This window comes from Bufo gargarizans, chromosome 4, assembly GCF_014858855.1.
Source record: "Bufo gargarizans isolate SCDJY-AF-19 chromosome 4, ASM1485885v1, whole genome shotgun sequence".
Classification (NCBI taxonomy): Eukaryota; Metazoa; Chordata; class Amphibia; order Anura; family Bufonidae; genus Bufo; species Bufo gargarizans.
In genome coordinates, this window is record NC_058083.1 from 5533795 (window position 1) to 5561578 (window position 27784).

Consider the following 27784-nt stretch of genomic DNA (forward strand, 5'->3'; position numbering starts at 1 on the left):
CTAAATATTAGTGAAGTGATTCAAAGAAAAGCAAAATCTTCAAACATTTTTTAGTTTATATAGTGAATGTTTGAGTTTGTAAAGAAGAATACAAACACTGCTATTTTTTTAAACAGTCTAATCACTTTTCTTCAATTTTTTTTAAAGGCACAACACAAATTTTATGTATTTTTCTTCATGTTTTGATTTGAAATAGAATGTGTAGTGTTCCCAATGCATTTGTGTGTATGGAAATAAAAGCTATAATGAAGGATTTTGAACTTTATTCACTTTTTGAAACACACTGCTATTATTTTGAACACAACTGTATTAGTATTGCTTTCAAGATCTGCTCTAGCGGATGACCAGGGTAGCGGATCGAGCTCTCCAGGTGAGTAGATAACACCTGCAGGCATGGCTTTCATGTTGAGGTCCATCATATCCCTGATGACAGAAGAACAATGGTTGCGACTTGTTTCAGGTGAAGATTCAAAAAAATTTTTTCGAAAGAAGATTTTAAATGTCAAGTGGAGCCTGATTAGCCCCCGGCCGAGGTGCATGAGACACCATGAACTCTGCGATTCCTGTTTAATTCTATTCGTATTTGCATCCCATTAGCAGAAGAGAATATGAAGTGGGATATGTCACCGCAATTATACAAACCCTGTAAATGTTAAATTTTGCATTTTTTTGAATCTTAAAAATCGCCTCGTGTACGCATAGATTACACAGAAAATGTCACAATAACAGAGTGGAAACACGGACGTCGTGTTTTAATCGGGATGTTAATTACTATTTCCTAAAGTGAAAGTTCTCCTGCAATAAAGCAGCAGTCCTCAGGCAGGCGGTGGTAAGAAATTCAGGACAACATGTAATAAACAATACAAAAAGAAAATTCAAAAATCGTCTTTATACTTTTCACATTTTAACCCCTTCCTGCCCCATGATGTAATATTACATCTTATGTATCTCCCGAAAATTGACAAGAGTACATCATAGTGATGGCGCAGGTGCGGGAGCTGTTCATGCGCCATCACTTGCAGATGTCCGCTGTATTATACATTGGATTGGAGACAATAAAGATCTCAACTATTAGATGGCCTTGGCATCTAAATGGTTAGACATTACCACCCCTGTGATGCAAATGTTAGGTGTCAATGAGTTGCTGTGGCAGCAGGAAGACTAACAATGGCCGGTGGGTCTGCCATCTTGCTACTCTGTTGCCTGTCAGTGCTATGCTGGCAGGCATAATATACACTACGTGCAGAATTATTAGGCAAATGAGTATTTTGACCACATCATCCTCTTTATGCATGTTGTCTTACTCCAAGCTGTATATGCTCGAAAGCCTACTACCAATTAAGCATATTAGGTGATGTGCATCTCTGTAATGAGAAGGGGTGTGGTCTAATGACATCAACACCCTATATCAGGTGTGCATAATTATTAGGCAACTTCCTTTCCTTTGGCAAAATGGGTCAAAAGAAGGACTTGACAGGCTCAGAAAAGTCAAAAATAGTGAGATATCTTGCAGAGGGATGCAGCACTCTTAAAATTGCAAAGCTTCTGAAGCGTGATCATCGAACAATCAAGCGTTTCATTCAAAATAGTCAACAGGGTCGCAAGAAGCGTGTGGAAAAACCAAGGCGCAAAATAACTGCCCATGAACTGAGAAAAGTCAAGCGGGCAGCTGCCAAGATGCCACTTGCCACCAGTTTGGCCATATTTCAGAGCTGCAACATCACTGGAGTGCCCAAAAGCCCAAGGTGTGCAATACTCAGAGACATGGCCAAGGTAAGAAAGGCTGAAAGACGACCACCACTGAACAAGACACACAAGCTGAAACGTCAAGACTGGGCCAAGAAATATCTCAAGACTGATTTTTCTAAGGTTTTATGGACTGATGAAATGAGAGTAAGTCTTGATGGGCCAGATGGATGGGCCCGTGGCTGGATTGGTAAAGGGCAGAGAGCTCCAGTCCGACTCAGACGCCAGCAAGGTGGAGGTGGAGTACTGGTTTGGGCTGGTATCATCAAAGATGAGCTTGTGGGGCCTTTTTGGGTTGAGGATGGAGTCAAGCTCAACTCCCAGTCCTACTGCCAGTTTCTGGAAGACACCTTCTTCAAGCAGTGGTACAGGAAGAAGTCTGCAAGGTAAGAAAAACATGATTTTCATGCAGGACAATGCTCCATCACACGCGTCCAAGTACTCCACAGCGTGGCTGGCAAGAAAGGGTATAAAAGAAGAAAATCTAATGACATGGCCTCCTTGTTCACCTGATCTGAACCCCATTGAGAACCTGTGGTCCATCATCAAATGTGAGATTTACAAGGAGGGAAAACAGTACACCTCTCTGAACAGTGTCTGGGAGGCTGTGGTTGCTGCTGCACGCAATGTTGATGGTGAACAGATCAAAACACTGACAGAATCCATGGATGGCAGGCTTTTGAGTGTCCTTGCAAAGAAAGGTGGCTATATTGGTCACTGATTTGTTTTTGTTTTGTTTTTGAATGTCAGAAATGTATATTTGTGAATGTTGAGATGTTATATTAGTTTCACTGGTAAAAATAAATAATTGAAATGGGTATATATTTGTTTTTTGTTAAGTTGCCTAATAATTATGCACAGTAATAGTCACCTGCACACACAGATATCCCCCTAAAATAGCTAAAACTAAAAACAAACTAAAAACTACTTCCAAAAATATTCAGCTTTGATATTAATGAGTTTTTTGGGTTCATTGAGAACATGGTTGTTGTTCAATAATAAAATTAATCCTCAAAAATACAACTTGCCTAATAATTCTGCACTCCCTGTACTAAAACACAGAAGTATTGCAGTGAGTATAGGAGCAATTTAAGGAGTTGTACCAAGTTCTGAAGTTACTCTATATCCACAGGATAGAGGATAACTAACAGATCTCTGGGATCTGATGGCTGGGACCCCACTGATCCTGAGAATGGGGCTCCCCCGATCTGATGGAACGGCAGGTCGAGCATGTGCTCTGCTGCTCCACCCATTCTTTATGGGACCACCGAAAATAGCCAAGAGCTGTACTCTAATATCTCTGTCGCTGTTAAAGAGGATGGATAGAACAGCAGGGTACATGCCTGACCTTCCACTCCATCAGATTGGGGGAATGGGACCCCCACTGATCAATTAGTTATCCCCTATGCACAGGATAGGGGATAACTTCAAAACTTGGCACAACCCATTTAAACTCATAGATGTAAAAAGTATAAACAATTATGAAAAAATAAGCTATTTTGTAAAAAAAAAAAAAAAAGATATGGAAGTATTATATCTACAGTACAATGACCCGAACTATAAAATGGAAATATAATCAAAAACTTGTACTCTAAAAGACAAAAAAAATTAAACTTTAGAATTCCCAGAATATGGTGACACCGAAACAATTATTATTTTTAATTAAAATAAGTGTGCAAAAGCACCATGAGCTTATGGACCCACAGAATAAAGGTACTATAACATGTCATTGATACTGTAGACTGGGGGGAAAAAAACACCATGCCCTGAAGGCAAAACAGGCCATGTCCTTGAGGGGTCAAAAATAGTTTTAATATTCATTTGACTTTCTGCCTGAGTTGGACAAGATGTTTAAGTTATAGAAGGGCAGTGAGGTTGAATGACTGGCACATAATGCACAAACCAAATTATGGATCGCTTTATATTTGGCCATCCAATAAACACAGGACCCAGACCAGACCCTGTAAATAAATACGGGCCACAGACCACCGCCCCTAAATAAATACAGTCCATAGATCAGAACCCCTAAATAAATACAAGCCCTACACTAGACCCCTACATAAATACAGGCCTTAGACCAGACCCCCTAAATAAATACAGGCCGTAGACCAGACCCCCTAAATAAATACAGGCCTTAGTCCAGAGCCCCTAAATAAATACAGGCCCTAGACCAGACCCCCTAAATAAATACAGGCCCTAGACCAGACCCCCTAAATAAATACAGGCCCTAGACCAGACCCCCTAAATAAATACAGGACCTAGATCAGCCCCCTAAATAAGTAAAAGCCTTAGACCAGACCGCCTAAATAAATACAGTCCCTGGACCAGACCCCCTAGATCAGTGGCTCTCAACCTTTCTAAAGCCGTGACCCCTTAATACAGTTCCTCATGTTGTGGTGACCCCCAACCATTACATTTTTTAATAACTAATTTTGCTACTGTTATGAATTGTAATGTAAATATCTGATATGCAGGATGTATTTTTATTGCTACAAATTGAACATAATTAAAGCAGAGTAATTAATCACAAAGACAAAATGTTGGGTACCCCTCAAATAAATAAATCAGTGGTGCTTCAAGTCCCCCCCCCCAAATAAATAAATCAGAAGTGCCCAGGGTCCCCCAAATAAATAAATCAGCGGGGCTTCAGGTCTCCCCCAAATAAATAAATCAGCGGTGCTCAGGGTACCCCCAAATAAATAAATCAATGGTGCTCAGGGTCCCCCAAATAAATAAATCAATGGTGCTCAGGGTCCCCCAAATAAATAGATCAGAAGTGCTCAGGGTCCCCCAAATAAATAAATCAGCGGTGCTTCAGGTCCCCCCCCCCCAAATAAATAAATCAATGGTGCTCAGGGTCCCCCAAATAAAAAAATCAGAAGTGCTCAGGGTCCCCCAAATAAATAAATCAGCGGTGCTTCAGGTCTGCTGAAATTTTAAGCAGACCTGAAGCACCACTGATTTATTTATTTGGGGGACCCTGAGCACTTCTGATTTATTTATTTGGGGGGACATGAAGCACCGCTGATTTATTTATTTGGGGGACCCTGAGCACTTCTGATTTATTTATTTAAGCCTTAAATAAATAAATCAGAAGTGCTCAGGGTCCCCCAAATAAATAAATCAGCGGTGGTTCATGTCCCCCCAAATAAATTAAGCCCTGCTCAGCCAAATAATTAAAATAAAATTAGCCAGGCTCAGCCAGGCTCAATTAAATCATTGGTGGCAGTGGTGCTCAGCGGCGGTGTCATTAACGAAAAAACTCGGACCTCAGCAGACAGGCGGCCCGACTTACCTGTCCAGACGTCAGGCTCCTTCAAGCACAGGCAGTGATAGGACATCACTTCCTGTGTGCGAGGATAAGGGACCGCTGCCGTTGTGCGGGCGACCCACAATAGGAAGCCTCAGGCGACCCCCCGGAAAGGGCCGATCGACCCCTAGGTTGAGAACCACTGCCCTAGATAAATACAGGCCCTAGACCAGACCCCCTAAATAAATACAGGCCCTAGACCAGACCTCCTAAATAAATACAGGCCTTAGACCAGACCCCCTAAATAAATACAGGACTTAGATCAGCCCCCTAAATAAGTAAAAGCCTTAGACCAGACCCCCTAAATAAATACAGGCCCTGGACCAGACCCCCTAGATAAATACAGGCCTTAGACCAGACCCTCTAAATAAATACAGGACCTAGATCAGCCCCCTAAATAAGTAAAAGCCTTAGACCAGACCCCCTAAATAAATACAGGCCCTGGACCAGACATCCCAAATAAACACAGACCCTGGACCAGACATCCCAAATAAACACAGACTCCCTAAATAAATATAGACCCCAGACCAGAACCCGTAAATAGATGCAGGCCCCAGACCAGAATCTGTAGATACTTGCCTCGTCTCAATGTTTCACCAACAGTCCAGTGTCCCACTGTTGTCTGCAGTGGTGCCCACAGGGATGAGGAGGGGTGAGTATTCTGCCAGTATACTGGTTACCGGGGAGATTCGTCAGGAGTCCAGGAGGTCTCTCCTTTTTTGGGGAGCCTCCTTCATTCTAGGAGACTCAGAAAGTATGAAATATAATAAACCAGCTAGGTGAGCAGACCATGACATTTATCTATCATTCAGATTATATGATCGGATTATAAGAATAAAAGGGGCTGCCGGACTTGAAACAAAAAAAAACAACACACAATACATCATTAAGCGCCTATAGGATTTTGTAAAATACTTTATTACATTATTATAATGTGACTATTAAATCTGATATGTCAGAAAAATTAATTATTAAATCATTCTTCATAAAAAAATCAAAAAATTCTGTAGTGGATGGTCTTTTAGGCATGCCTCTTCTATGAAGACCTAAGCAGAAGACAGACATCAGGTACGTTAGTTACCATACTGGATGAGGCCTGCTACAGTATATGGTTTTGTATATAGACAGGTGACTATTTTCCTATATACTGATGAAGGGAACCAGAAACAGGGACCAGACAATGGGACTCCCGCTTATCATACTTAACCCTAACCCTCCAGTCAATATAATATAAGGGTCTATTGTGGGAAAGCCCCTTTAACAGAAGTCTATCAGCAGTTCTCACCATGCTAAACTGCTGACAGCACTAGGCAGGGGCTCCCTGAGTTCAGACACCCAACAGTCATAAAACTATGGCATATTCAAGTTCTATGCCATCAATTTAATAGATGGGAAACCTTTTTACTTTAAATGATGTAATCTAAATTAGGAAAAGTTAATTTCGGACTGTGTATAGCCGATGTTGTCATTCAGGAATTATCTTTTAAAGGGTTTCTCATTTTTGGACAAATTCTTTCATGTTAGAAGTGGTCACAGGGCATCCCAAAAATGAGACTCCGAGCGATCAGCTGTAACCTATGGATTAATTCATCTGTAAGTGTTCTGTTTCCCTGCAGCACCACCACAGGTGAAATGAAGTATTACACAGTTCCCATGGAAGTCAATGTGTAATGCATCAATATGCTGGGTCCTCCAGAGGCAAAAATGCTCTTTGTAGCTGCTCTACAGACTTACAGAAGTAGATATTGAACAAGGGACTCCCAATACTAACTTAAACTTCACTAAAAGTGCCTGGAAAAATGGGTTTACTGAACAAGACAACCCATAATGCCCATAATGTTCTGAAAGCAAATCAAATAAAATTAAGTTCCTCTGATACTTACATTTAATCCGTTTTTATCTTCATGCCCTTTGTTTGAACCGTACACGACAAGGTCCTTCTGGTTGCTGAGTTCCTACCAAGTGTAGAGTACTCTGGAAGATATTTCGAAGAGCAACTGTCAGCGATACATGAAGAGGGTACCTTTAAGGAACCATCAGAACAGAATGGTCGAGGTATTTAGGTGACTTGATGGATTTAAACTTGACCAATAAAGGAGAAGAGCAAAAAACATTCACACAGTTATTTTTGGAAGAGTTGGGAAAAAAAGGAAGAAGATGAAAAGAACACAATAAGATGGATAGAGACAGTCCCAGAAATCATGAATGTGCCATTGAGAAACATGAAGAGCCCCAAAAAATGGAAAAATAAATTGACTTAAAAAGCATCAGTTCATCAACCATATTAATCCAGGCACACTGTCTGGTAGGGTTGAGCATGATGAATTAAAGGAGTCCTCTATTGCTGCAATCTGGTGTACATTGAAGCGAAATTCCTTATTATTCTTATGCAAATGAGGTGCTTGGAGCACTGGGGGGTTGGCCTAACACCTCAGAGCACCTCTTTCACTCTCCTGCTGCCACTCCCCCCATGGCCTGATTGGCAGAGCCAGGCATCCTTACTGTTTAGATTCTTGGCCCTGAAATCTAGCGTTTTCGCCAGTGAGACTTTATCGCCCGGCGCACACTCCCCACTGACGGCATTTGTGCTTGCTCAGTGCAGATATCAGAACAATGAGAGCCTCCTGAGACCATGAGTAGGCTCCTCCTGCTGAAATCTGCACTGCGCAAGCACCAATGACATCGGTCTCCTCTCAGAAGAGAAGATGCTCAGCTTTGCTGATCTAGAAATGAAGCCAGGAATCTTCTTTTATGGGAGGAGACTGACGTCATCGGTGCTTGCACAGTGCAGATTTCAGCGGGGAAAGCCTCCTCTTGATCTTAGGAGGCTTTCCTCACTGAAATATCTGCACTGTGCATGCGCCAATATTATCAGCACTTGCGAAGGCAGATGGGGAGATCCTCCTGAGATCCACTGCGTATGTGCCAGGCAATGAAGTTATACTGGCACAGACGTGAGATTTCATGGCCAAGCATTTGAACAGTGAGGATGCTTGGCTCTGTCAATCAGGGCATGGTGGGGAGTGGTGACAAGAAAAGTAGTGCTCCGAGGGGCTAGTCCAGCCCCGTCGTGCTCCAAGCATCTCATTTGCATAAGAATTTAATATTTCGGACGGGTGCAGCAGACTCTCCATAGTGCACCAAGCACATTACATGGTGGCTGTGCCTGGTATTCGATCTCAGTGCACTGCAGAAAGGCCACGTGACTGATGAACGTGAAGTCACAGGTTGAAGAAGAGACCGCAGGGTTCACATGAGCGATGCAGCCCTCTCGAACAGCTAATGGTGAACCCCACTGATCTGATACCGATGAGAACCAGAGATCTCCACATTCATTGCTCTGATTGCTCTGCTAAATTTATTTTAAGTTTAGCAGCTCAGAAAGTGTGTCCTTTCTCCTGCAGTTCTCACTATCACAGCTTGGGGGGGGGGGCCCTTTCTCTTGCAGCTCTGTCCCTATCATGGCTCAGGCGGGTTGCCCTTTCTCTTGCAGTTCCCTCCTCATCATAGCTCAGGGGCATACCCATTCTGCAGCAGCTCTCTCCTTATCACAGCTCAGGCGGTGTGTCATTTCTCCGGAAGCGTGTCCTTTCTGCTGCAGCTCTCTCCCTGTAACTGTCACAGCTTCTAAGAGTAGATAAGCCTGGTGGCAGTTGAAAGATGGAACTGAGCATGTGCGACCACCTCAATGAGTTTTACAAAGAAAAGAAGAAACAGCAGGTGTCACTATACAGATGGATTTTTACTGAATAATTACATGCTAATACAAAAGTGGTCAGATCCAGGCGCTGGTTTGAAAAAAGAGTGGAACCCCCTTTAAGTCCTGGAAAAAACCCCTATGGAGCCTCTTGGATGCTTCGGGATATGAAGACTATACTTATATTTCACTTTATCAAATATTTGCTCCAGACTGTGTTATATCTCTGAGGTCCAATGCGACATGCACTGAAGAGAACACAATATTCCGATGCGCCTATTGTTCATCCCTTCCCTCCCTCCTTACGGAGATCACTAATCTGCTGGTGCCACCTCGCCAACAGATCTTGGCTACTCTCAAAAGCCACCAGATGCACGGACATTTTTTCTTTACATCTGTTCTCCGAAAAGGACGGAGAAGTCGAGGCGAGGGAATACGATGTACGGTGCAGGAAGCGCGTGTTGTTATTTGCTGAGCAGCGGGCAATCTGTCCATGCTTGTTCACGCTCTGATATTCCTGTTATTGGCATCCTAGCCGGGATTTCTTCATTAATTATCTTTTCACATTTATTAAGCAAAACATAATGAGCTTAATGAGACGAAAAAATCCCAATTCATAGACGTCAAAATCTTGTATTCAGGATGCACGCTGGGAGCAGGGACGGAGCAGCTGGCTTTGTGCCCCAGGTGTTAGGGGCCACCCACCCCATTCTGCCCAGTCACTTCAGCAAGTGGCATTTATCATGTAGAGAAAGGCACCTACTAATGTATTGTGATTGTCCATATTGATTCCTTTGCTGGCTCCGTACAGTCTTGAAACAAAGTTTTATGCGAATGTTTCATCCGAAGTCGATTCGCTCATCCCTAGTCGTAACCATGGAAACGAGCAGTGTATAATGTGATGGAAAACTGATTCCAGCCAGCAAAGGAAACAATATGGATAATAACAATACATTAGTAAGTGCCTTGTATTAACTTTGTCTACATGATAAATGTCATATGCTGAAGTGAGACACCCCCTTTAACAGCTGGGTCAGCAAAACAAGTCTTTAGCCAGGGTGAAAAAAATAATTGCTATTACTATGGATAGGGAGCAATATTTGGAAGGGGTTTCCAAGACATTGATGGCCTAAGGTTACAGTAGATCGTCAACATTTGATAAATGGGGGTCTGATGCCCTGTACCTGCACCGTCCAGGTCAATGAAGGGTCCTTTTTATCCCATAGTTGCCAATATTTAAAGTGACCCTGAAAAAAAACTTTTGGTAGTAAGGTTAGGGTCACACTTGGCTCCAGCAGGCTGTCCCGGCAGAGAAGGAGTTGACCGGATCTGGCCTAGCCAGATACTGCCACTGTCTGTGTGAGTGCTTCTATGTCCTCATTTTAGTGATCAGTGGGGGTCTCAGCAGGTACACTTTAAATTCCACTGATAGGGACATTTACGCTCCACCTTCTGGTGATGACCTCAGAATGGTCACTTTACATAACCTACCACCTTTTCTACACAGTTCTTGTCATTGTTCTTCGAAAATCAGGACTGCTCCGCTTACCCAGTCACAGTGCTGTGCACCGGAAAGCCCATCAGTATTACAGTCTTGGAGAACCCTAAAATGGGCTGCCTGAGAGCTTTATACTGGTGACCTGTTCTCAGGATAGGTCATAAGTATCTGATCCATGGGGGTCCGACTCCTGGCAACCCCGCTGATCGGCTGTCTGAAGAGGTTGCAGAGCTCCAGCGAGTGCCGCGACTACCCTGCAGCTTACGCTAGGGGAGTAACATGATGTTCATCAGTCTGTCCACCCCGCTGAGATGGAAGCACATGCTCAGTTCCATCCTTCAACTGCCACCAGCTGCAGTAGAAAGGACACGCCCCCTGAGAAAGTACACGCCCCTGAGCTGCCAGCTTGAATTAAATCTAGCAGAGCAACTGGAGCAATGGATTAGGAGATCTCTGGATCCATGTCAGGTGCAGAGCTGGTTCTAAGTTTGTTAGAATGAGATTGTCATGTACTATATGAGGACTGGTTTTCATTTTTTACATTAATCATGGTATAACCCTTAGGGCTCATGCACATGACCGTATGTATTTTGTGGTCCGCAAAAAATACGGATGACATCCGTGTGCATTCCGTATTTTGCGGAACAGAACAGCTGGCCCCTAATAGAGCAGTACTATCCTTGTCCGTAATGCGGACAATAATAGGAAATGTTCTATTGTTTTGCAGGACGGACATATGGAAACGGAATGCACACGGAATAACTTCCGTTTTTTTTTGCGGAATCATTGAAATGAATGGTGCCACATACGGTCCACAAAAATAAAACGGAACGGACACGGAAAGAAAATACGTTCGTGTGCGTGAGCCCTTTTAAAACTTTGATAACTTGAGTTTATTGTCCTTGTCACATCATGACACTGCCCTCGCTAACATGATCACGATTGGTCAGGTCAACATCAGTACACTCTTCTCCTGAAATGCTCTGTGCTACTGTGGGATTATGCTCCTCCCACTATCTGATCTCCCATGTCACCATTTTCCTCTTCACTACACGATCCTCCCGCTGTCACTTTTAGTCCAATCGTCACTAACACAAAGACATAATGGTCAAGTCACTGCCTCCTACAAGATCAGTACACTCCTCTCCTGCTGCTGAGTGTTCCTCTCAGCCGCTCCGTGCTATGGTGGGTGCAGTCATTAAAGCAGAATATCATAGAGGAGATCAGGTCTGCACCTGGGGAAGATATTGGGCAGTGACCGAGCGAGACAAACCCGTGATCTGCCAGCCTGAAACCCAACCGGGCAGCCACGGCTCAGAGCTCAGTATTGGTTTTCCTGCTCGCTCTCAATTCTGTTTCCCCATTAAAGAAATAGTCTGAGAAACTCGAGAAGGTGGCTGCGGTTTCACGGTTCCCATTGTAAAGCAACATGACTATCGTACAGGCTGAAATCAGACAGCGCCCACCCAAGATGAGGAAAGATGGCATCACTCCTCATAGGCCAAGAACTATACACATAGTAGACTTACAATAAGGGGCACAACTTGAGGGGGTGCAGAGGTTGCATGGCTCGTGGCCCTGGTGCTTGAGTAGGCACAAGGATCCATCTTCCACATAACAAGACACTGGATGTATTATAGATTTGGGGTCAAGGAGTGTCAAATATAAATCTGTTCACATGGTGCATATGGAACCAAAAAACTGATGGGTTAGGAATAGTGTTGAGCGAACTTGTGTTTTAAGTTCGACATCTAAAGTTTGGGTTCGGGTTATCGAAGAATCGCGTTATGGATTCTAAATTCCGCAATTCTTCCATAACCCGAAACCAAACTTTAGACGCCGAACTTAAAACACAAGTTTGCTCAACACTAGTTAGGAAACCAGTAAAAATGTCCGGCAGAAAGGGAGTTCACCAGATCCGGCATTGCTGGATTCAAAAGTTCACCGAAGGATCCCCATTGACTATAATGAGATCCGGCAGTGATCCAATCACTTTCGAGCATAAATGCCGACTTACGGCTGGGCAAATGCAGCGGTTTTTGTCCAGCCGACGGCTATGCCGGGATCGCCCGCCAGATGACATGACGGAGATGTGAAAGTAGCCTTAACTCACTCAAGACTAGGTCAATTTTGAATTTTTGGTTTTCATTTTTAACTCCCAGCCTTTTTTTTCATACTTTTCTATTCACATACTTTATGAGGGGTTTTCTTGCAGGACGATTTGTATTTTTTTTAAGGCAACATTTAATTTATCCTATCCTGTATAAAAAAAAGAGAAAAAAATGATTTGTGGGGTGAAACTGAAAAACATTTGCAATCCGCCAAGGGTTTTGTTCTTACAGCATTCACTGTGTCGTAAAAATGACACGACAACCTTACCCTGCAGAAAAGTATGAGTACAGCGTTATCAAATTTATATAGTTTTTATTATGTTTATCTACTTTTAAAAAAATTAAAACCTATGAAAAAAATATTTTTTATATTTCTGTCTACAGAGCCGTGTGAGGGATTGTTTTTGTTTTTGCGGGACCCGCTGTAGTTTTTATTGGGGTACACGTGACTTTTTTGATTACTTTCTACGAAACTTTTTTCAGGGTTGAGTTGACCATAAAACGATGATTCAGCTATTTAGATTTTTTTCTTTTTTTCCCATGATGGCATTCACCATGCAGGATAAAAACTTTAACACTGTAACACTTTGAACATTTTTGGACTCAACATTACCAATTATGTTCAATTTCTCTATTGTTTACTGTCATATTTAAAACTGGGAAAGGGGTGATTTGGTTTTGTAATTATTTTTTTAACTTAAAAATAAAAACATTTTAAGGCTGGGTTCACACGGGCGTGACGGATTTGTTCAGGATGCGTCCCGGGTGTATTGCGGTAAACCCGCGCGGGTAGGTACCCAATTGCAGTCAGTTTTGACTGCGATTGCATTCCGTTGTTCAGTTTTTATCGTGTGGGTGCAATGCGTTTTGCACGCGCATAATAAAAAACTGACTGTGGTACCCAGACCCGAACTTCTTCACTGAAGTTCAGATTTGGGTTCAAGGTTGTGTAGAACTCAAGGTCAATTGAGGGTTAAAAAAATAAGGTGAGTTAATTATTTTTTAACCCTCAATTGACCTTCTACTAAGCATTCTGTATTAAAGAATGCTATTATTTTCCCTTATAACCATGTTATAAGAGAAAATAATACAGTGAATAGACTGTCATCTTAGGAACCATGCATGAAAATCGCACCGCATCCGCACTTGCTTGCGATTTTCACTTAGCCCCATTCACTTCTTCAGCCCCATTTATTCTTCGTGATAAACGCACAATATAGAGCATGCTGCGATTTTCACGCAACGCATAAGTGATGCGTGAAAATCACCGCTCATGTGCACAGCCCTATAGAAGTGAATGGGTCCGGATTCAGTGCGAGTGCTATGCGTGAGGTGAGGCGCGGAAATCTCGCCCGTGTGAACTCAGCCTAACTTTTTTTTTTGTGCCCCTAGGGACATAGACTACAGTAGTTTACTATTGCAGCCTATGGGATTTCTGCTAGCTTCCTATTGAGTATTGTTGCAGCAGTTAAAGGGGTTGTCCAAGTTATGAAAAAAAAATATATAGCACTGAAAATCTGATGGGCAGCAATATATAACTAAGCTAAGCAAGTTTTATGCAAAAAAATATCTACAGTATTTCCTAATTTTCCTGGTTCTCTTCTGACCCTTTGTTTACATGCAATAAAAATGTATTCACTGCTAAGGGAGTGAATACAAGTGCTGCCCTGAATGACATGTACGCCTGTTGGGAGACTCAGCATCATGTTGTGTGTGTAGAACTACAAGTCCCAGCTGTATAATGACACAGCTAAGGGAGTGAATACAAGTACTGCCCTGAGTGACATGTCTGCCTGCTGGGAGACTCTGCAGCATGTTGTATGTGTAGAACTACAAGTCCCAGCTGTATAATAACACTGCTGAGGGAGTGGATACAAGTGCTGCCCTGAATGACATGTCCGCCTGCTGGGAGACTAAGCAGCATGTTGTATGTGTAGGACTACAAGTCCCAGCTGTATAATGACACTGCTAAGGGAGTGGATACAAGAGCTGCCTTGAGCGCTGGAAGAATCAACAGCTCCTGTGCCCAGAATTGTCACTGCTGCAGCTAGCTAGTCTGTGCAGCTGAAGGGGTTAAGAATCCTAGGAGAGAGAGCAGATGGCAGTGAAGGGGGCGTGGCCAGCACAGTGACATCTCATTTACAAGCTTGTAAATGAACTTTATCAGAGCAGGGAGAGAAGCTGACATCTTAGGTCATGTGACCCTCAGTCAAATCTGAGAAACCAGCCACTGGAGATAAAGTGAGTGAATTGTAAAGTTGTTATATTTGCCTAGTTAGGAACACAGAAAGAACAAAAAGATAACTTGGACAACCCCTTTAACAGGGGCAGGCCCCAAGTTCAAAAGCAACCATTCAGCACACTGTTATTTTGCCATGGGGGGGGGGGGGGTATTAGAGGACACTGGACCCCTCTCCATTTGCCTAACCATTCAGATACCACGGTTATTATTGACTGCGGCATGTGAGGAGTTAATAGGCCTCAAGCAGGTAGGTGTCACCTGTACAAAACAGTAGGCACCCTCCAGAGCTGACACACATTCCCTTCATGCGGACAATATAACTGTAGGTCATTTCATACAAAGGGGTTAAAGCACTTTTCTGCTCTTCACAATCTCTTTTTGATATCTAGACCCCCTGATATTCTTGTAGAAGTCCTGCTGCTTGGACCACCAGTGATCAGCTGTAATGTGCTGGGTACTCTGGAGACAAGTGGAGCAGAATAGTGAGTGCAGCTCTGGAGTATAGTACTAGATGTAACTCAGGATCAGCACAGGATAAGTAATGTATGTACACAGTGACTCCACCAGCAGAATAGTGAGTGCAGCTCTGGAGTATAATACAAGATGTAACTCAGGATCAGCACAGGATAAATAATGTATGTACACAGTGACTCCACCAGCAGAATAGTGAGTGCAGCTCTGGAGTATAATACAGGATGTAACTCAGGATCAGTACAGGATAAGTAATGTAATGTATGTACACAGTGACTGCACCAGCAGAATAGTGAGTGCAGCTCTGGAGTATAATACAGGATGTAACTTAGGATCAGTACAGGATAAGTAATGTATGTACACAGTGAGTCCACCAGCAGAATAGTGAGTGTAGCTCTGGAGTATATTGCAGGATGTAACTCAGGATCAGTACAGGATATGTAATGTATCTACACAGTGACTCTACCAACAGAATAGTGAGTGTGGCTCTGGAGTATAATACAGGATGTAGCTCAGGATCAGTACAAGATAAGTAATGTATGTACACAGTGACTCCACCAGCAGAATAGTGAGTACAGCTCTGCAGTATAATACAGGATGTAACTCAGGATCAGTAAAGGATAAGTAATGTAATGTATGTACACAGTGACTCCACCAGCAGAATAGTGAGTGCAGCTCTGGAGTATAATACAGGATGTAGCTCAGGATCAGTACAGGATAAGTAATGTAATGTATGTACACAGTGACTCCACCAGCAGAATAGGGAGTGCAGCTCTGGAGTATAATACAGGATGTAGCTCAGGATCAGTACAGGATAAGTAATGTAATGTATGTACACAGTGACTGTGCCAGCAGAATAGAGAGTGCAGCTCTGGAGTATAATACAGGATGTAACTCAGGATCAGCACAGGATAAGTAATGTAATGTATTGTACACAGTGACTCTGCCAGCAGAATAGTGAGTGCAGCTCTGGAGTATAATACAGAATGTAACTCAGGATCAGTACTGGACATGTAAAGTAATTTAAGAAGTGGCTCAATGTTAAACATATATATATATATACACACACATACATCTATATATAAATGGTGTTTAAAGGCTAAGGCTACTTTCACACTAGCGTTAATATTTTCCGGTATTGAGATCAGTCATAAGGTCTAAATACCGGAAAAAACGCTTCAGTTTTGTCCCCATTCATTGTCAATGGGGACAAAACGTAACTGAACAGAGTGCTCCAAAATGCATTCCGTTCCGTTCTCATACCGGAGAGCAGCGTGCTGCTGTTTTCTTTCCGTCCTGGGATGCGGAGCAAGAGGGATCCATAATGTAAGTCAGTGGTGTTTTCTCTGACACAATCTGAAACAATAGAAAACGGATCCGTCCCCCATTGACTTTCAATAGAGTTCATGACGGATCCGTCTTGGCAATGTTAAAGATAATACAATTGGATCCGTTCATAACGGATGCAGACGGTTGTATTATCAGTAACTGAAGTGTTTTTGCTGAACCCTGCCGGATCCAGCAAAAACACTAGTGTGAAAGTAGCCTGAGTAATATATTAGGTATCAGTTTTGTTAGAAATTGTAAATCTAATAGGTGCTTTCCAGGAAATATAGCAGCAGCCTATGAACTGTGCGATGAAACCACATGAATAAATGACCCTTAGGTCTGTGGTTTCCAGCCGGTCGTCATCTTGCTCCTCACTTAATGTTACATGATACAACAATGTTAGCAATAGCACTCAAGGTCATGATTCTTTCAGCGCGGTGGACGGGCTCCAGCGCATACACAGCAATCAACACTCATTTTCCCCTTTTAATCTGTGATTCATTTGACAACAATGAGAAATATGTAAGGCAATGGACGACATCACATCACACCGCTGCGCCCAGGGGTGACCTGGACTTTCCACTGTGACACTGGACTGATTAATTTAACGAGATGCCACATAATACTTTGTACCAGAGGGCTCAATTAACCAGCGAAAACAATGAGGAGGTGGCCAATTAAGCTTACAGCTAGCAACCCCTATGAAATATTTACCACAACATAAAAAATAAAAAAACTTTGAGTCGTCCTGTTCTGTCACTTTTTTATCAGGAATATTTACCACCGTTTTAGTAATATACTTTCTGGGAAAGCTGGGTGACAAACAATATGTCTGCCTTTCTCTGGTTCCTGAATAGCTTATGCAGTAAATGGGGCTGTATCGCTGCATACATTTTAGAATTTGTCATTCAGGGGTTTGGGAAAGCTGGATGACAACCAAAGACTATTACAGTCAGGTCCATAAATATTGGGACATTGACACAATTCTAACATTTTTGGCTCTATACACCACCACAATGGATTTGAAATTAACCGAACAAGAAGTGCTTTATCTGCAGACTGTCAGCTTTAATTTGAGGGTATTTACATCCAAATCAGGTGAACGGTGTAGGAATTACAACAGTTTGCATATGTGCCTCCCACTTGTTAAGGGACCAAAAGTATTGGGACAATTGGCTTCTCCGCTGTTCCATGGCCAGGTGTGTGTTATTATCTCATTATCCCAATTACAATGAACAGATAAAAGGTCATTTCATGTGTGCTGTTTGTATTTGGAATCTGTTGCTGTCAACTCTCAAGATGAGATCCAAAGAGCTGTCACTATCAGTGAAGCCGTCATTAGGCTGAAAAAACACAACAACCCATCAGAGAGATAGCAAAAACATTAGGCGTGGCCAAAACAACTGTTTGAAACATTCTTAAAAAGAAGGAACGCACCGGTGAGCTCAGCAACACCAAAAGACCTGGAAGACCACGGAAAACAACTGTGGTGGATGACCGAACAACAGTTGGCAAGATCAAGAACACTCTGCAGGAGGTAGGTGTATGTGTGTCAAAGTCAACAATCAAGAGAAGACTTCACCAGAGTGAATACAGAGGGTTCACCACAAGATGTAAACCATTGGTGAGCCTCAAAAACAGGAAGGCCAGATTAGAGTTTGCCAAACAACATCTAAAAAAGCCTTCACAGTTCTGGAACAACATCCTATGGACAGATGAGACCAAGATCAACTTGTACCAGAGTGATGGGAAGAGAAGAGTATGGAGAAGGAAAGGAACTGCTCATGATCCTAAGCATACTATCTTATCCAGGGGCGAAGCTAAAGGCTCATGGGCCCTGGTGCAAGAGTTCAGCTTGGGTCCCCCTTCCCTCAAACCTTCGGCTGCATGAGGCAAAAATTGAAACTGCACCCCCCCTCTTCCATACCAAATTCTTAACCTAACCCCTTCTGTCCAGCCAGAAGTGTAACTTGCATACACTTTCTATAACCCTGGGTTCACACCTGAGCGTTTTACAGCGCGTTCAAACGCGCTGTAAAACGCTCAAGACATGAAATCCAATGCTTCCCTATGGGAATGGTTCACACCTGGGCGTTTTACAGCGCGTACGATCGCGCTGTAAAACGCCCGACGCTCAAACAAGTACTTGAGCTTCTTTGGGGCGTTTTGACGCGCGTTTGTGGCCATAGGACACTGCAGTCAATGACACAAACGCGCGTCAAACGCGCGTTTACTATTACAAAAAACGCGCATAAGAACGTGCGACAAAAACGCGCGTAAAACGCGCGTTTGAGAAGCGCTCAGGTGTGAACCCAGGGTAATACCAGTGTCTTCTTATGTGGCACAAGGGTCTTTAGGCCCCTCAGGCTCCTGGGCCCGATAGCGACTGCTACCTCTGCACCCCTATAGCTACGCCCCTGACCTCTTCAGTGAAGCATGGTGGTGGTAGAGTCATGGTGTAGGCATGTATGGCTGCCAATGGAACTGGTTCTCTTGTATTTATTGATGATGTGACTGCTGACAAAAGCAGCAGGATGAATTCTGAAGTGTTTTGGGCAATATTATCTGCTCATATTCAGCCAAATGCTTCAGAACTCATTGGACGGCGCTTCACAGTGCAGATGGACAATGACCCAAAGCATACTGCAAAAGCAACCAAAGAGTTTTTTAAGGGAAAGAAGTGGAATGTTATGCATTGGCCAAGTCAATCACCGGACCTGAATCCGATTGAGCATGCATTTCACTTGCTGAAGACAAAACTGAAGGGAAAATGCCCCAAGAACAAGCAGGAACTGAAGACATTTGCAGTAGAGGCCTGGCAGAGCATCACCAGGGATGAAACCCAGCGTCTGGTGATGTCTATGTGTTCCAGACTTCAGGCTGTAATTGACTGCAAAGAGTTTGCAACCAAGTATTAAAAAGTGAAAGTTTGATTTATGATTATTATTCTGTCCCATTACTTTTGGTCCCTTAACAAGTGGGAGGCACATATGCAAACTGCTGTAATTCCTGCACCGTTCACCTGATTTGGATGTAAATACCCTCAAATTAAAGCTGACAGTCTGCAGGTAAAGCACATCTTGTTCGTTTCATTTCAAATCCATTGTGGTGGTGTATAGAGCAAAAAATGTTAGAATTGTGTCGATGTCCCAATATTTATGGACCTGACTGTATTACTGGGGTTGCTATCCTGCTTTCCAAGGTTTCTGAATAGCAAATATGCCTAGTTATGACGTATCACTGCATAACGTAAAGGGGTTGTCCTTAGGATAGGTCATCCATATCTGTTCAGTGTGGGTCCAACCCCAGACGGCTGCGCCAATTACCTGTTTGAAGAGGTTGTGGCGCTCAGGTGAACCCATTCAGCCATAGCAGATACATGTGCAGAAAGTTAGCAAAATGGAACAGGCACAAAACTGTAGGACACAGTTCAGACACAGACAGAAAAAGCAGGTCCAGATACACAAACTTGGCATGACAGATCAGAAAAAAACTAGAACTTGTCAAACAGAACTAGGACCGAATTCATATACACATGGAATAGATGCAAAAGTGTGGCAAATAGAACTTGGAAAGAATTCCCATACACATGGAAAAGAGCATGGCAAACAGAACTTAGACAGAATTTAGACACGTACAGGCAAAATCCATGGAACAGACATCACAAAATCCAGACACAAACTGGAGAGACCAGGGAGATAAGTACATTCAAGTAAGCATGTTGCACAACCAGGGCAGGTCACAGAACAAAAGAAACATATACCAGACTGACACAAAACTCAGAAAATATATAGCAGATGTAACAAACTCATTAGGCAAGCAGATGCACACACAGCCAAGAAAGAATTAACCCTAGCAATACAGGACTGAGGGGTGATACAAGCACAAAGGAACAATTCATACCACAACTGACGCAGGATTCACTCAGCAGTGGCAACATGAACCACCATTTTAGACAATAGCCCCAATTCAAACCCACAAGCCGCCGACGCTGGGGCACACGGTATAATGGCAACAGGTGAAACTCCATTGTAACAAGAAGAGTCAAAAAAGCGAAAGAGAAAAAAAAAATAAGTATGGGGAAGATGTACATGAAGTAAACAACTACATGAGCGTATCTATAAACCAGTACAGTCATCCTGGAGAACCCATGTGTCCCAATTATAAAATACATGGAACATGCCAGCTATCAAAGGCAGGGTGTACAATATCGAAGGATTTTCTACAGGCTACAATAAAACGGTTATCGACAGTTCCTAGTTTACAGGGACTGTCCCTAGGAAAGTATGCGGACCCCTTCATTTCAAAGAGGCCACCAAAAATGCAGATGTCGGTATGTCCTCTTTGAAAAAAAGACAGAACATGTCCTATACTTGTACAGGAGTTAAGAAATGGCGGCATAGAGTCATCGGGTAGCCGTGTTTTGTGGATCCGCGATTTTCAGACCGCAAAACGGATACAGTCGTGTGTATGAGGCCTAACTTTAAGAGACAGTTCCGGCAAATTCAGTCTGTCCCAGGTTGAATATAATGGGCCTAAGCACTACCCACAAGCGGACGATGCTTGCGGGTTGGGGGGTATTCCCTGGCGGTGGGGCTTGAATGCCCTGAATTTACTAACTATAATGTTGGTAAGTATGCAGTGATGCAGATGGGACAGCTCATTTAGATTTCTGCTCCGGATGCCGTATTTTACAATATATGCCTGAGCCTGAGACAACTTAAACCCCATCTGAAACTGAGCCTGTGAGATGTGGAGAAACCACAAATGGTGACTACATACGAAGCATACGCATGGTACAAGAAACAGTGGAGCCATTGCCCAGGGCAACCAATCAGACTTTGCTTCTCTTATTAAAGGCCTTTGGGAAAGTGAAAGTGATTGGTTGCTGTGGGCAGCTCCTCCCCCTGCACCAGCCCTGATAAATCCTCCCCACTTTCTCTGTGTCTGATCCATTTGAGGTCATTTCTGCCCCTTAATTTGTGGTCCTCGCCATGTCACTAATGCCCAGTGGAGGTTATGAAAAGGAATGACTGCAAGACGACCCCTATGGGCACAGTAATGGTTGCCATTAATAGTTGTCACCAAGATCTGTTTTCTGTGCAGGAATCCTAATTAACTCATAAACGGCTGGACAGAACAGGACTATATATATGTCAGGTATTTTACCAGAAGGATGCTCTTTCTAAAAGGCATAGAAAATTTCCGCCACAAAAAGTGCTCCGCAGCTTTAAGAGATAAGCCGACCTTATCGGCCACTATAACGGTCTCAGATGACAGAGAGGGGCAATTATCCTGTGTCAAGAGGGTCAATTGGGGGCAAGCAGATGCCACCGAATACCACTGACATCAGTATTTCCATAGCTCCTTATCCCGCTGCTGCTGATGATGATTATTAACCCCTTCAGGAAACGGACCATTTTTTTATCACATTTTTTAAATGAGTTGTACTTTTTTTTATGGCGCCATTTAATGTTCCATAAAATGTATTGTAAAACTGTAAAATAATTATTTGTGAGGTGAAAAAAAAAATTTGCCATTGCTGTTTTAGATTTGTTTTTACGGAGTTCACCATGAGGTAAATATGACGACTGTATTCTGTGGGTCAGTGCGATTATGGCGATATACAGTAATATCTTCCGATAAATGGTTTTTAGTTTGTTTTACTACTATTAAAAAAATTACTTATTCTAAAAATAAAATTTAAGTTGTTTTGCCATATTCTATTTTTCCTTCAATGGAGTTGCCTGGGGAGTTTTTTTTTTTGGGGGGGGGGGGGGGGGGAACAATGTGACCAAAAAATAGGCAATCCAGGTGATTTTTTTTTTTTAACCAGGCTCAGCGATATTTTTATATATATATTTTTTTATATATGAGAAATGAGAAACTTTTTTTAATTTTTTTTAAATATTATTGCTTTTTCATAAAAATATTTTGTTTAACTGATTTTTTTTATTTTTTTTCTGTTAGATCCCTTAGGGAACTCAAGTTGGATCGCTTGCACTATTTGAGACGAAAGGTTTAATTTGATCGGTAATATAGCAGATCCCCAGCTGCCACCTCCCTTTCTCTAACCGCTCAGATGCAGCGGTCACTATGGATTCCGGCATCTAAGAGGCCAAGCTTGTAGTTACACTATATGGACAAAAAAAGTGCGCCAATTTGGGTGTTTCATTCAGTCCTATTGCCACAGGTGTATAAAATCCAGCCCCTAGCCATGCAGTCATCTTTACACACATTTGTGAAAGAATGGCACGTTCTGAAGAGATCACTGAAAGGCGTGGTCCAGTAATAGGATGTCACCACTGCAACTAGTCAGTTTATGGAATTTCTTCCATCCTAGTTATTCCACCATCAACTGTGGTATTATTGTAGTGAGAGGAAGCTTTTAGGAACCACAGCAACTAATGTAAAGTTACAGAACGCTGAGTGCTGAGGAGTATAGTACATAAAAGTCATCAATGCTCTGCTGACTCAATAACTGCACAGTCCATAATTTGTTTGGAATTAACTTGAGCACAAAACCTGTGCTGTGTCGGGAGCTTCATGGCACAGGTTTCGATGGCCGAGCAGCTGCATACAAACCTTACATCACCAAGCACAATGCCAAGCAGCAGATAGAGTGGTGTAAAGCACGTCACCACTGGACTCTGGAGCAACGGAGACGTGTTGTGTGGAGTGATGAATTACACTTCTCTATCTGGAAGTCTGACGGATGAGTCTGGGTTTGGTGAATGCCAGGAGGGATGATGCTATGGGGTGTTTTTCACGTGTCAACCTAGGTCTTCTTAGTTCCAGTAAAGACAAATCTTAATACTTCAGCAGAACAACACATTCTGGACAATTGTATGCTTCCTACTTTATGGGAATAGTTTGGAGAAGGCCTTTTTCTGTTCCAGCCTGACTGTGCACAAAGCAAGGTCCATAACGACATGGTTGGGTGGGTTTGGAGTGGAAGAACTTGACTGGCCTCAACCTCACCCAACACCTTTGGGATAAAGTATAATGATTTGGGATGAACTATAATGGAGAATGTGAGCCAGGCCCTCTCACCGAACATCAGGGTCTGACCTCACAAATGCACTTCTGGGGGAGGGTCGTCAACTCCATATTAATGACTATTAGTTTAGCATCAGATGTCATAAAAGCTCCTGTACTGTAGGTGTCGCAATACTTTTGCCCATATAGAGTATCTCCGATCCTGGCCGCTGAAGGAGGGTGTCTGCTATGTAATGGAAATGTCACCCGCCGTACATGGAGCTGGCACAGCTCATGAGCCCCCTCCATGTGCTCCTCAACTGTACAGTTAAGCCAAGGAGCACACTTTTTTCTCTTTTCCATTATTTGTCTGTCTGTGACCCAGATTATTCAAATTGTTCCACATATGTCGGCGTGATATCCCAAAGGGTACTATGCCTCTTTGCTTAACAATTGTCATTTGTTATATTTTCACCCTACTCTGTGATCTCAGTTCATTCTCTGTTTTATGACTGCATTGATCCTTGGTACTTGGAAATGAAAATGAAAGTGGAAAACTTAAATAAAGAATTTACAAAAAAAAGCCAAAGAGGACACACGGGTTAAAGGGAAATACTTCACAAGAAGATTTTAAAGAAGAGATAAGAATTAAAAATACAATGTCCAGGTACCTGTTTGGGAAAAGGATCCAAGAGCTGGAATTCATACTTGTAGAGCATCAGAGCAAGTATCATTTGGATTTCCATGAGTGCAAACCACCTGAATAAAAGTATACATATATCAGATATGGCATGTTTCATATGTATGGCTCAATCAATCAAATACAGTACAGTTCCCGTAACCTGTTGTCAATAAGACATAACATTTCCACCTGGGGTGGAGGAGGACCCCACTAATGATAAATCCCACCCTGCTCTGTAAAGCCGAGTGCAGCATCCACATTTGTATTGGCTGATTACAATGGTCACCATTTTGTTTTCACGATGACTGGAAGGGGAACCTGTCCAAATATTTGGGATTCCACAGGAAACATGGCACCCAGCATCTTATAGATAGAAATACACTATGGAAAGAGTCTATAGAAACACAACAAGGCATCTAAATTGAACATAGGACATAGGTACAGGAAAGCATTTTAGATACAATACTATATTATTTCATTATTAATAATAATTATTATTCATGTATTATTATTTTATTTAATTCGTTTTGCATGTGCAAAATGTTTGTGACAAAGGGCACTTGGAAGAGACTTACAAGGATGCCAATGGAGGCAGCACTAGTGACATCACAGTGAGAAAACAGAATGGGTGCGCTCACAGAGACAAGGAAGAACCAGTGACATCACACAGAGATGAACAATACATGTCACCGCCACTTCGGCGAGAAGATCTGTTAGATGTTCTTCTCTACCTGCATGAAGTTCTTTGTTTTGGTTTCACTTTGTCATCTCCTTTCCTTCTCCCAGCTGTCATCTATTTACACTAATTGTCTCTCTTTATATTCCCTCCCATACTGCCTCACTTTGCGGTTTATACTTCTTCTTGGATTGTGTTCACTGCTGGATGCTGCTTCTGCTGATTCCTCAGATAAGTCGTTTCCTTTATTTGTGTTTCCTTGCTAGCTTGATTCTAGGTGACCCTGACTCCGTCAGTATTAAGTGCAGGGAGCCGGTGGTCGTGTCCCCTCACTATTATAGTGTTTTCAGGTGTCACATAGTATGAGGTACGAGGACATGCAATCGTCTACCATAAAGACCTTTGCATGGGGATAGCAGTCAGGGAGAGGTCTAGGGGTTTTATAGGGCTCACCCATATGCTCCTTAGTTTGGGATCAAGCCAGTCGGATGTTTATTTATAAGTTCCAGCTTTCTGAAACACCATCTGTAACAATACATTGGGGGACAGCACTCCTTCCATAAAATGTCCTCTTTATTTGTCAAAACACTTTAAGGCATATTAGAAAAGTTTCAGCCATGTCTACAGTTGGACCTTTTTCTGCTGTATGTATGTGACCAGAAGAGGTTTCTGTGGTTCTTCTAATTTTAATTGATAGATTCACATACAGGGGGAAGAAAACGTGACCAGAAAGAATACAGAACCAGCTACATCACAAAGACAGAACAAAATGTATCACTAAGAGAAGAAAGAACCAGTGACTTCACAAAGAAGACAAAGTGACATCATAAAGAAAAAAGAACCAATGACATCATAAAGAAGACAGAACCAGTGACATCTTAGAAAGAAGGCAGATCAGTGACAACGTGAATAAAACAGAACCAGTGACATCACAAAGAAGACAGAACCAATGGTATCATTAAGAGAAGAAAGAACCAGTGACTTCACAAAGAAAACACAGAGACATCATAAAGAAGACAGAGCCAGTGACATCATAAAGAAGAAAGAACCAGTGACATCATAGAAAGAAGGCAGATCAGTAAGAACACAAATAAAACAGAACCAGTGACATCACAATGAAGACAGAACCAATGGTATCACTAAGAGAAGAAAGAACCAGTGACATCACAAAGACAGAACAAATTGTATCACATGCAAAGGCAGAACCCAGTGACATCACTTAGACAGCAGTAATAGAAAAAGTAAACTGAAGGTAATTGTCTGAGATACTTAAAAATTCTACTAATGCAAAAATTCTACTAATGCCACCAAATGCTGTAAAAACAAACATACTCTTTCTCTGGCACTGTTCTTCGAGCTGCCAGTCTGATATACAGTACCACTGAGGACAGTGAATGGCTGTAGAGGACATGTGCCGTGTACCCACGCACGTTACCACTATAGTCTGTAAACAGTCTGGGATATAGCCTCGAGGAAACAAGGCAAAGGAGGGACATGACTGAAACCTTAGAGGGGTTATCCTGGAAATAATACTGATGATCTATCCACTGGATGGGTCATCAATATCAGATCGGCAGGGGTCTGACACCTGGGACCCCCACCGACCAGCTGTTAGAAGAGGCTAGTGCTCTGCGAGCGTCGCGGCCTCTTCCTAGGCCATGTGATGTCAATGCCCTATTGAAGTGAGATGCAATATCAAGCACCGCTGCCATACTATGTGCTCGGTGAGCAGCCGGGAGCCTGCCATGCACACCAGAGCTCCGGTGAGTACAGCGGCTTTCTGGAACAGCTGATTGGCAGGGGTGTCGGGACTCGGACCTCCACTGATGTGATAATGATGACCTATCCTGAAGATTTTTAAGGGCTGATTTACATGATCATGATATACAATAGACTCACAATCAGATAAAAACGGAATGCATCATAAAACACAATGATGTAGTCAGTTTGGGTCAGGGGAGACGCCGTCTGTCTAGAAGATGCGGCTGACACACACACCATGTTTCTAGTAACGAGCATGATCATGTAAATCAGCCCTTAATTATGTGAAAGGGTTAAAAAAGATTCAGGAGGGAAGTAGTTTTAATAAGAACTTGAATGTGAGATCAAAGGGGAACCATCTGAAATTAGTTGGAGGAAGAGCAGAACCAATGTCAGAAAATATTATTTTACTGAAAGAGTAGGAGATGCTTGGAGCAAACCAGTGAATGTAAATCTGCCTGGTGTGAACGTACATCTATCCTGAGAAAAGAATAAAAAGCCAGTAATATAACAGCAGACTAGATGGAACATTCTTCTATGTTTTTATATATTTTAACCAGTGTCATCATAGAGAGAAACTAAATGGTGACATCACAGAAAGAAACTGGTGACATCAAAGAGAGAAAGAAACTGGTGACATCAGAGAGAGAAAGACACTGGTGACATCAGAGAGAGAAAGACACTAGTGACATCACAGAAAGAAAACAGAACTGGTGACATCACAGAGAGAAAACAGAACTGATGACATCACAGAGAGAAAACAGAACTGGTGACATCACAGAGAGAAAACAGAACTGATGACATCACAGAGAGAAAACAGAACTGGTGACATCACAGAGAGAAAACAACTGGTGACATCACAGAGAGAAACCAACTGGTGACATCACAGAGAGAAAACAGAACTGGTGGCATCACAGAGAGAAAACAACTGGTGACATCACAGAGAGAAAACAGAACTGGTGACGTCACAGAGAGAAAACACAATTGATGATGTCACAGAGAAGGCAGAACATGTGATATCACAGATAGAAGACAGAAAAAACTGTGACATCACACAGGAGAGGCAAATCTGAGTATAGGTTCCCATCTAACGTACAGTATGTTAGATGGGCCCACAGAAAAATATGTGCATCGAGCCTCACACTTTTGGCAGTAATGCAATTCAGGAAAATCTATGGTTATAATGTCTGCATTACAGGAAAATTAAATAAAAAATGGGACTAACTGGACGGTGCACTGGATACTATATTAATTTATTAAAATTGAAACAAATAAAAGAATCA

At 42.5% G+C, this 27784-nt stretch overlaps 1 protein-coding gene across 2 annotated transcripts in view; it reads right to left on the bottom strand.

The window, feature by feature from the left end:
• Positions 1-5937: 5937 nt before the first annotated feature.
• The window catches only part of LOC122934953 (24-hydroxycholesterol 7-alpha-hydroxylase), a 72713-nt gene continuing 50866 nt past the window's right edge, over positions 5938-27784 (bottom strand). For both annotated transcript variants that reach the window (XM_044290635.1, XM_044290634.1), the window contains exons 11-13: positions 24054-24141; positions 6940-7030; positions 5938-6102 (exon numbers count right to left, since the gene is read on the bottom strand). In XM_044290635.1, the coding sequence (XP_044146570.1) occupies positions 6959-7030; positions 24054-24141 (160 nt within the window). In that variant the 3' untranslated portion in view covers positions 5938-6102; positions 6940-6958. The remainder of the gene's footprint in view (positions 6103-6939; positions 7031-24053; positions 24142-27784) is intronic.